Here is a 10450-nt window from a genome sequence, read left to right on the forward strand (position 1 = left end):
TTTCTAGGGTTGTCCAGCGTTTCTTTCTTTTATATATAAGATATATAAGATATCAAAATACAAACTCATTTTAATATTGGAAAACAATTTTTTTACATTTTAGAAATACATTTATTTCATTTATATATTTTTTTAGTATTATAATGTGACTATAAAGTGGGAGTAGGGGAAACGGAGTAGTTGCGAGTTGCGACAACGTGTGTGAGAGAGAGTGAGAGAGAGAGAGAGAGAGAATTGGGGTCAGTTATCGTCAAAGGAGCGGGAGAAGAGCTGGTGGGCCCCATCACGTAGCGAACGTGAAACCGCCTTTAACCGCCAGCTATTTCCGTTCTGGCACTCCCACACACACAAACAAAACAAAACGCACACAGTTTGACAACTCTAACCCTATATTTCCGCCACGTAGACTTAATCCTCCTTTCATTGGTCCACGTGTTGTCCATCCCGCGTTCCCTTTCTCCACGTTTCGCCTCGCCCTACACTCTCATTCCAAAAGTCTTAACTACCCTCCAACCAAACGCCCGCGGAGTAGATGCCATTTATTTATTTATATATATTAAAAAAAAAAAACAGGATAACAAATTATCAATAGTTAATCGGAATTTTTATTTTTTTACAATAACTTCCAACACATACTCCCTTTTTCCATAAAAACTTATTTTTTAAAAAAATATTTTGTTCATCTTCTCTGTCTTTTTAGATTTTCAGTACTGCTTAGAGCAACTCCGCCGTGGTTATCAAACATGGTATTCAAACCATTAATCACTATTTATACACCAAAAAATAGAAATTTTTAATTCCAATGGAGTTATCAAATTAGGTTTCTATTTTGATAATTCAACTTTTGGAATGTAAAAATACTTGCTGGAAATTGAGTTATCAAAAGTATAACTATCTAAACATCCAATTAAAAGTGGACATGTGGCAATTGCAAATAAAATCACCCATAAATTTCCAATTGATAATTAATTTAATAACCATGGTTGGAGTAGATGAATTTTAAACAATAGTAAAATATTAACTCAAATATCAAATAAATATTTGATAGTTCAATTTTGGTATTTTCAATTGGAGTTGCTTTTAATTACTTAATTTTTAGTTTATACCCTTGTTAACTATTTCTAATACCTTTTTTTTTTAATTTTAATTCATTTCTCTCTCTGCTTCTTAATTATAAGATCAGATCATTTTAGTTTAAAATATACATTTTTCATATAATCTAAATCAAGACACATTTAAGGAAATTCTTAATCCATATGCAAAGCGAAAAACGACTATTAAAAGGAAACGGAGGGAGTATTAATCATATTAATCCTAATAATACCTTTATTGAAGTTGCTCTTATGGAATAATAGTATTCCTTTTTATTTAATTTTCAAATGTATAAACTCTATTAAAAATGTTTTGAGTTTATTTTTCATGGATATTAAAAAAATACAACTGTTTTTTAATTCCATTCCAAGAAGAACATTCATGAAACATTTTTTTACATGCACGTTAAGTTTCGATTATGAATAGTTTAATTATTTTTAAGTTATATTTGGTTCTTTGAAGAATCATCATCTCAAAAAAGTACTAAGTATTTTCATAATCCTATTTTTCGGCCAAAACTAAATGTATTGCATAAATGGAGGGGCCTCGTTAACAATCTTGTTGGCCATAACAAGGAAAAAAATATCCTTCTTTATAAATATTTACAGAAATATAAATAATTTAGTGAAAAATAATCTTAACTATATAACTATTTCATTAGAAAACTCAATTCTTAGGCAGGGAAAATAAATACCAAAATATCATGCTAAAATGTCAAAACAGTCAAATTTCAAATAACTCCATAAAAAGAGCTAATTTGAGGGACTAAATTACCTGTCATTATATGTATACATATAATTAGTTTCAAATTTAAAAAAAAAAAAAGGAAAAAATAATGAAGACGGCTATTACTCCATTGTTGCCCGATTGTTGCTAAGTAACGATAAGTATTTTGGGGTTTTATAGATGGTACATTTCTGTGAAATACGATAGATGATTCTACACCGTTGATCTACATATAATAAAGAACAACCATGTGTATATGTGGTAGTTATCTATATAAATTATGATGAAAAATCACCCAGTGTACTTCACCCCGAATGTAGCATTTCATAGACCATATTTTATTGAATTTTTATATTTATGATAAGATGCATATATATTTATTAATTTTTTTAATAAATTCGCTCTAACTCAAACTACTCGAAATATTTATTAACGTAAATTACAACCACCTTTTGAGGTAAGGTCAAATTACAAAAAACCCCTCGTGTTTGGGTAATTACAACTATCCATCTCAACTATGAATCTTCTTATATGTCCACCCTTACAGTGTCAAATTCAACATAATCTTCTACATTCCGTGGAATGTTCTCTAAGTTGTACTCATTTTGTGCAAAAATGCAGTTTCTGATGCACCACAATCTGATATATATATACAAGCCAAAACACGGTTCTTATGATCATCTTGCTTCAAAATGTAGAGCTCAAATAGGATAAAACGGGTACAAACTTGAGAATATATTCCATATAATTTATAAGATTCCACTAAATTTGACACCGCAAAAATGGACAAAAGATTCATAGTCAAATGGGTGGTTGTAATTACCCAAACATCATGTGTTTTTTCGTAATTTTACCGTAATTATTATTGAGATTCCAAGAACCGAGGGCAAAAAGGTAAATTGGAGCGTCGAACGTAATCAGCATAAAGTTAGGTCAAAACGGAGTTGATACGTGTCAAAGGCGTGAACTTTAATGCACATGGAGCCGTTTTCCCCTGTTGTAATTTGTGGGCTCGTTTCTTGACCGTCCGTAGAAAAGAACAAGTTGGTAAGTCAACGGCTTTGATTAACGGCATCTACGCATCTGTCCCACTGCTCCTTCGCGCACGTGATAATTCCCCCACCCCCGCCCTCTGACCCAAACAGAAACATCTCATCGGCAACACCGTCATTTTCCATCCCCACAGTTTTACCCTCGGGAACGCCACTTTTTTCCTATCTAATCCAACACCCTGACCCTGTGAATACGGACTCCAGTTAGGGGCAAAATTGGTATACCAAAAGTTGGTCAAAACGGCGCGTTTTAAAGGCCGGCAGGCGTTTGGTTGAACAACCTAACAACCACCACTTTCCTTCGCAGTTCACACTTCTTTCATCCCTTTATTTTTTTTAACTTTTAAATATAAAAAAATATCCCGAAATTAAATATTTTTTAATTCTTTCCGGATTAGCACTTCTTCGCTGTAATTACGATTGTTTAATGGTAATTAATGAATTTATTGATGCATTTTTTTATATGGAAACTATAAAATTATCCTCTCTTTTACCTTTTTCGGTTTCGCAAACCCCATACTTTAGTTAGGATTCCATCTACTATTCCTCTCTCTCTCTCTCTTTCTCTCTCTAAAACTTTTTTTCTCTCTCTCTCTCTCTCACACACACACACACAAAACGCCGTTGTCTGCACATCTCGCCGGGAAGCCTCTCGTTCTCCGGCGAACAGTGTCGCCGCTGAATTCGACATTTCCTCGACACGTACGGAGCGCTCTATTCAATTTCATCGGCTCTGTGTGACTCGGCGGGTGGAATCGTTCCGATCCCTGAGTTTGACTCGGTCCTCGGAGTTGCTGTGAGAATGTGGGAAGCTTGATAGAGTTTTTTCCGCTGTTGTTGCAGCTCTGGATCGTGGCGTGGAGTAATTTTACCGTTTTCTGGTCTTATTTTTTTGTGTGTGGTGAGAGGCGAAGACAGTGGCGAAAGGCGAAGGTTATCGGAATGAGATGGTGCGTTTCTGTATAATTTTTTTCATGTTTGTGGTTTTTCGTGCCGTCAATGCTACGCTTCCCTCAATTTTTTATTTTTTTATTTTTTGTGATTTCTGCTGTTAATGTGTAATCCTGGTTGCTTTTTACAATCGTCTGGATCTCGAACATTGTTTTGGTTATGGCTCGAATCAATAATTTAAAAAAAAAAAATTGGTTCTCTGCTTGGCTGTTCAACGGCGTTGCCACAATATCAGCAGTGCTTGTTATCTACACTCTTCTGTTAATTTAAAAAGTTTTGGTGTTGTGGAGTTATTTGTTATTTTTACTTACCTTCGCCGGACTGCTAAATGTACGTATTTTTAAATTTTTTTGGTGGCCTTTATTTTGGTTATCCGTTCGTAATTTGTGGTGTCTCCTTCGTGTTTTTCGTTTATTTATTTTAATTTCCAAGTATTACTCTGTGGAGTTTTTACACTTGGAACTGTTCCACTTTCTACACATATTTTAGATCTCGCCAGTTGACCTCTTAATTAGTCTAGAAAAACTTTTTAGAATTTTTAATTTTTCTGGTAAAATATATCTTTAATATAAAATGTTTATTTGGTTGAAGTTTTGGTCAATTGTATTTGTTGTGGAAATATTAATTCTGCGTTCTCTTTAAGATATCACTTTTTTTCCTTTTGTAGAACAAATTGTGATAAATGTGTTAATTGATGGCAGGGAGATCCCAAGTTTATAGATTAGTTGGTTGATATAGTTTAAATTTCTTAGCAAATAGATTCGAATTTAGGTATTATTTGGACTGAGTTGTTTGCATCATTTAAGTGGCGAGACATTCCAAGAAATTGTGCATTTTTCTTTGTTTTTGAAATTCCAACTAAATACTATGGTCGTGTTAAATGATGAACTCCTAGATCCTTGCAACAACCCATCATTTCCTCAGCTGATATCCTTGACTGCATACTTATGAATGATTCAAATAGGATATCGTTCAGTTATATAACACCATAAACCAGAACAGAGAATTATAAACATAGATGACAAAATAAACAAAATATTGGATGTTTTAAGCATTTCCATATCCAAATTCATGAAGCAACATTTTTTCCTTTTCTTTTTAAGCTGCATTGATGAGTTCGAAAATTGTAATTGGCGATGTGTTATCCTTTTACCTAATGGATATGATTTTATTTGGCAGGTGGAAGGAAGGGTTTGTTCATCAAGGGAAGCTAAACTAGAATTTTTGAAGCGCAAAAGGATGCAACGGATGAAAACAGAAACTGAAAATGATTCAACCTTTATTGGCAGCATGATGAGTAGGAGCGGGGGTGATGCTTTACGAACTTCTGCTCCATGTGGTGTGAGGTTGCATAATAGTGCCGATGTGTACTCTAAATTTGGCAGCAATGACAGTGAGAAAGATGTATTTTCAAAGAACAAAGTGGCGAAGTTTGATACTTCAGACCTTGAATGGACTGATGAAATTCTGGATTGTCCGGTGTACCGTCCTACTAAAGATGAATTCCAGGATCCTTTAGTCTATCTTCAAAAGATTGCTCCAGAAGCCTCAAAATATGGTAAAGCACTACAACATTCTAATAAAGTTTTCTTAGAAATAGAATCTTAGATTGGATTTTACATCTTCGCATAAAGTTTTCTTATTATTTACGTATTGATTTTCAGTTATTGGCTTTAAAATGACATTTTACTACTTATCAGACTCTCCCTATTTGCTCATATGCCCTAACGTTTCCGAGCGCTCCCTTTTTGTTTTTTCCTTGTTATCTTACCTCTTAACATGTTGATTAGCGGGTTTCTTGTTTTATTTCATATCTTCTTTTTCTTCTATACCTTTATTTTGTTTGACTTTCTTTTAATATTTAATGATTGAAGAGCTTGCAGCTAATTGGGCTTCAATCTTCAGGTATATGCAAGATTGTATCACCTGTAAGTGCTTCCGTACCAGCTGGTGTGGTTCTAATGAAAGAGAAGGCTGGTTTCAAGTTTACAACTAGGGTGCAACCACTTCGTTTGGCTGAATGGGATAGTGATGACAAGGTCACGTTTTTTATGAGTGGGAGGTAACTTTTCCTCTTTTATATGAGGTATTTTGCTGCAATTTAGTTGTCATTCTTGTGTTGAATTTGAGTTTAATTTTTCAGAAACTATTCATTTCGTGATTTTGAGAAAATGGCGAACAAGATTTATGCTCGTAGATATTATACTGCTGGAGGCCTTCCTGCTACATATATGGAAAAGGAATTTTGGCATGAAATAGCTTGCGGAAAGACCGAAAGTGTTGAATATGCATGTGATGTCGATGGTAGTGCGTTTTCATCTTCTCCCAGTGATCCACTTGGAAAAAGCAGATGGAATTTGAAGGTGTTCTTCTTCTCTTAAAATAACATGCATTTTTGTCTTTCTTTTTTTCTTTAGTTGAATGCCTGATTAACTTTTTAGAAGAAAAGAGAATTGGAGCATGTTTTCCCCCTTCCTGAGTTGGTCTCATGAAATTGTTGGTATTAGGATTTAGGACGCTAGTTGCAGTTATTTATCATTTCTTTTTTGTATATATGCCCTTATGTTGTTTCAGAAAAAAACATTTTTCATTTCTAACATAGTTTCAGAGGATAGGTGCTGGAATGAGTGCATTTAGTAGTGATTCAAACTGAAGCCGCCTCTCCAATTGATCATTCATCTTCCATACTACTGCTTTTCTTTATAAAACTTCATAAAATCTCTTTCATTCATTCTTTTTGCATGTCATTAATCCCCTTAACAGTTTCTATGGGGAACTTATTAGTATTATCTTATGTGTTTTACTTGGTTTCAGAAACTTTCTCGGCTGCCAAAATCTACATTGCGTCTTTTGGAGACAGCAATCCCGGTATGTGCTAATTATTTGCTTGTATTTTTTTTTTAAATTTTTCATCCATGCTATATGCTAACATTTGGTTCATTCTAGGGAGTCACTGAACCTATGCTTTACATAGGGATGCTTTTTAGCATGTTTGCTTGGCACGTGGAAGATCATTACTTATATAGGTACTTGTTTTCTCTTTGTAGTTAAAATACACAAAGTGTTTTTGCTTTCCAATTTTTACTTGGTTGATCATTATTCTATGCACGTGCAGCATCAATTATCATCACTGTGGGGCTGCAAAAACATGGTATGGCATTCCCGGTCATGCAGCTGTCGATTTTGAAAAGGTTGTCAAGGAGCATGTGTATACTCATGATATCTTATCCATGGATGGGGAGGATGGAGCTTTTGATGTTCTTTTGGGTAAAACGACACTTTTCCCACCAAATATATTGGTAGAACATGGCGTTCCTGTTTACAAAGCTGTACAAAAGCCCGGCGAATATGTAATAACTTTCCCTAGAGCTTATCATGCCGGATTTAGTCATGGTAAGTCATCAGTTTGCTCGTATAGATTTTTGAAAGTCTCATATTTTTCTCAAGTTGTCTCTTGCAATATATAATATAATATTTGTGTTCTTGTATGTTTCAGGTTTTAATTGTGGTGAAGCTGTCAACTTTTCAACCGGTGATTGGTTTCCGTTGGGATCAATTGCCAGTCGGCGTTATGCTCTACTCAATAGGGTGCCTTTCCTTCCCCTTGAGGAACTCCTATGTAAAGAAGCAATGATACTATATTCGAGACTAGCACTTGAAGACCCAATTTCAGAAACATGTGCAGATTTGATATGTCATAAGAGCATAAAGGTTTCTTTTCTAAATTTGATCCGATTTCAGCATCGTGCTCGGTGGTGTCTGGTGAAGTCAAGAGAGTGCACAGATATTTCTTCCTTTTCCCATGGAACAATTCTATGCAGCATCTGCAAACGCGATTGCTATGTAGCATATCTAAACTGCCAGTGCTACTTGCACCCTATGTGCCTTCGCCATGGTATAGCAGAGCTTATGTTATTTAAATATCCTATTTTGGAATATATATAATGGATCTTTTTCTTTCTTTCTTTTTTTTTTTTATTGATTTAGTATTTTGTCCATATCAGATATCAAGTCATCTAATTTGCCTTGTGGTAGCACTACTACAACACTTTCTGTAAGGGAAGACATCTTGAATATGGAAGCAGCAGCCATGCATTTTGAGCAGGAGGAAAACATATACCAGGAGTTTGAACAACATCATAGAAATGACGACGACTTTCTTTTACTATCTACCATATACACGGGAGGTGATAACGAAGGGTATATTCCTTATGGCACGATCTTCCTAGAAGAGAATCAGTTAGAGCATCCAGCTTCATCCTCATTAAAGTCCAGTATAGATCTCAACATAATTGCAGAAGTAAGATTGACTTTCGTTTATGTTCTGCTATACTTTTTAAAGAAAAATAACTGATACGGTATTTCACTATAAGTTCTTACACTTAACGTGTTTTACTTTTGGTGCTCAAGCAGGGGTATGCGAACACCAACTCAGAGAATCAAAATAAGATGCCTTCTGGAGAATTCGTTCGAAGTGCCTCTGACATTACACAATCCCCTAACAGGCCACTTGTTAGATCCCAAAACAAACCTGTTCAGGGGGTAGACAGTAGAAATACCATCAGCGAAAATAGTGATGACTCTGATTCAGAAATATTTAGGGTTAAACGACGATCTTCTGCCAAAGTAGAACAGAAAATCGCACATGATTCTGTTTCTGCTACTACTGATCAGCAGGTACAACTCGTCATGTCTGATATACTTTGGTATAAAGGTTTATCATATTCATGCCATAAAATTTCAGCCACTTTGTGCTTATATATGTTTCTTTGACACAAGTCTAGATAAAAAAAAAAAAAAAGCACTTCCCCTGACTCTCTTTGGTAAAAACAAAGCAAAAATCAAGTGTACAATGGACTATGGAGTACCAACATTTCAGCAAGTTTTATATTTACGAAAATCATGATTCATAATTGATTTTTTTTCTGCTTTAACTTCTTTCTAGCTAAATTCCATGTTTTGGTATTTACCTTATTGCATCAGTGAGAACACACTTATTCTATAGTGTATTTCTCTTAAAATGTCTCAATACATGGTTTTTGCGCTTTGATTTATTTCAGGGTTTCAAGAGATTAAAAAAGAACCAACGAGAAGTGCGCTGTGGACAGTTATCATCATCATCGAAATGTTTGAATTCTACTGAATCTAGACAAGTTTCGGTTGGTAACAAATTTGGCAGGGGAACTGGTATTCCTATCTCCATTAAGTTCAAGAAAACTCGAAATGAAGAGGTGTTGACCAAACATGGAGAAGTGCATAATAATAATAATAATAGTAGAGATCATAATAGGCAGCAACATAATGAGTTGGGGAGCAAGCGTCTCAAAGTCAGAGGACCGTCAGTTTTAGGTCACGAGGGAAAATATTAGGGTATGTGTTGGCAATTGCTCAACATCTGTTAAAAACCTGACCTGGCTAACGACATTCTTTATTGGTGGAATCTAACAACAGGGTAAAAAAGTTAGAAATTTGTTGTGGAAGCAGCGGCAAAATTTAACCAAATTTAGGATTTAAAAAAAAAAAGTCGATTCTTTGTGCTGGCCTCAAAATTGGGGCAGGTTGCACGGTGATAATTTTATGGGTTTCTCTGGCCGGGGGTGTTTTTCGGTCTTTTGGCAGGAGAATCTCTCGCTCTCGTACGTGCAGCGCACATGCAGAAAGTAGGTTTTAGGTTTTTAGTGTTGCCAGGAATGTACATTTGTTTCTTCTTGTTAACAGTTGATTGATTTTTGTGGGGGAAGGCAACAGTGGGTATAATGTATGTATTCTCACTGGTGTTTGGCCTCATTAATGTCAAAAGTCTGCTGCTTCCCTTTGTTAGCGTTTATTATTCTTTCGTGGTAGTTATTGAGCTTTGGTGCCTTTATATACATTGAATAAAAATCGAGAAATTCCTTATTTTTCGTTATGTCATTGTTTATGAGTTTGTTATGTCATCGTTATATATATATATTTGTGTGTGTGTCTGTGTACTGGGAGGGGTAAGATGGGAAAAAAGAAAAGAAAAGAGGTGTTCTATTCTACTATAAGTCAGCATCACCATACATTTTTTTTTTTTTTTGGGGAGAAATCTAACAATGACTCAATTAAATTTGAGGGATAAGATCCTCTCTCTCTTTCTCTCTCTCTCTCTCTCTCTCTCTCTAAGGAGATGAATAGAGTTAGATATTGATGTAGGTAGGTCAAGTACGTGTAGAGAAAGTTTCTCCAAGTTTTGATATCTTTTATTGGTGGAGATTCTATTAATAGTCATAGGGTTTCCCATCAATCACATTCAACAAAGACTGAGTTAGGCTTTAGCAGAGGCAGATTCTATGATTTAGGGGAAAAACGAAGAATGAAGAAAGAAAACCCTATGCTATGGACTCTTTTACCTAGACAAGGCCACGGGCCGGGTCAGGTCCGGGTCCGGCTCCAACCTTTAGGGGACCCGAAACCGACCCGTGGGGAGGCGGGTCCATCCGGGTCTGGGTCGAGTTCGGGTTCAAACCAGTTTTTCAATTTTTTTTTTTCCAAATAATTACAAGAAAGAAAAAAAACTTAAATTGAAACTTGAAAAAACTTGAGATTAACTTTGAATAAAAAAAAAAAAAATTGAATTTAAACACTAAAAATTTTTAGGAAAAAAT

The 10450-nt window shown here is 35.1% G+C and overlaps 1 protein-coding gene across 1 annotated transcript; it reads left to right on the plus strand.

The window, feature by feature from the left end:
* Nucleotides 1–2994: 2994 nt before the first annotated feature.
* LOC105963231 (Transcription factor jumonji (jmj) family protein / zinc finger (C5HC2 type) family protein) lies at nucleotides 2995–9729 on the plus strand. The gene is made up of 11 exons (XM_012987621.2): nucleotides 2995–3820; nucleotides 5001–5379; nucleotides 5727–5883; nucleotides 5965–6184; nucleotides 6636–6689; nucleotides 6768–6847; nucleotides 6937–7214; nucleotides 7318–7716; nucleotides 7826–8121; nucleotides 8235–8498; nucleotides 8882–9729. The coding sequence occupies exons 1-11, from the start codon at nucleotides 3818–3820 to the stop codon at nucleotides 9188–9190; spliced, it is 2439 nt and encodes an 812-aa protein (XP_012843075.1). The 5' UTR covers nucleotides 2995–3817; the 3' UTR covers nucleotides 9191–9729.
* Nucleotides 9730–10450: the final 721 nt, after the last annotated feature.

This window comes from Erythranthe guttata, chromosome 5 (genome assembly GCF_056151865.1).
Source record: "Erythranthe guttata isolate IM_541 chromosome 5, IM_541, whole genome shotgun sequence".
NCBI lineage: Eukaryota > Viridiplantae > Streptophyta > Magnoliopsida > Lamiales > Phrymaceae > Erythranthe > Erythranthe guttata.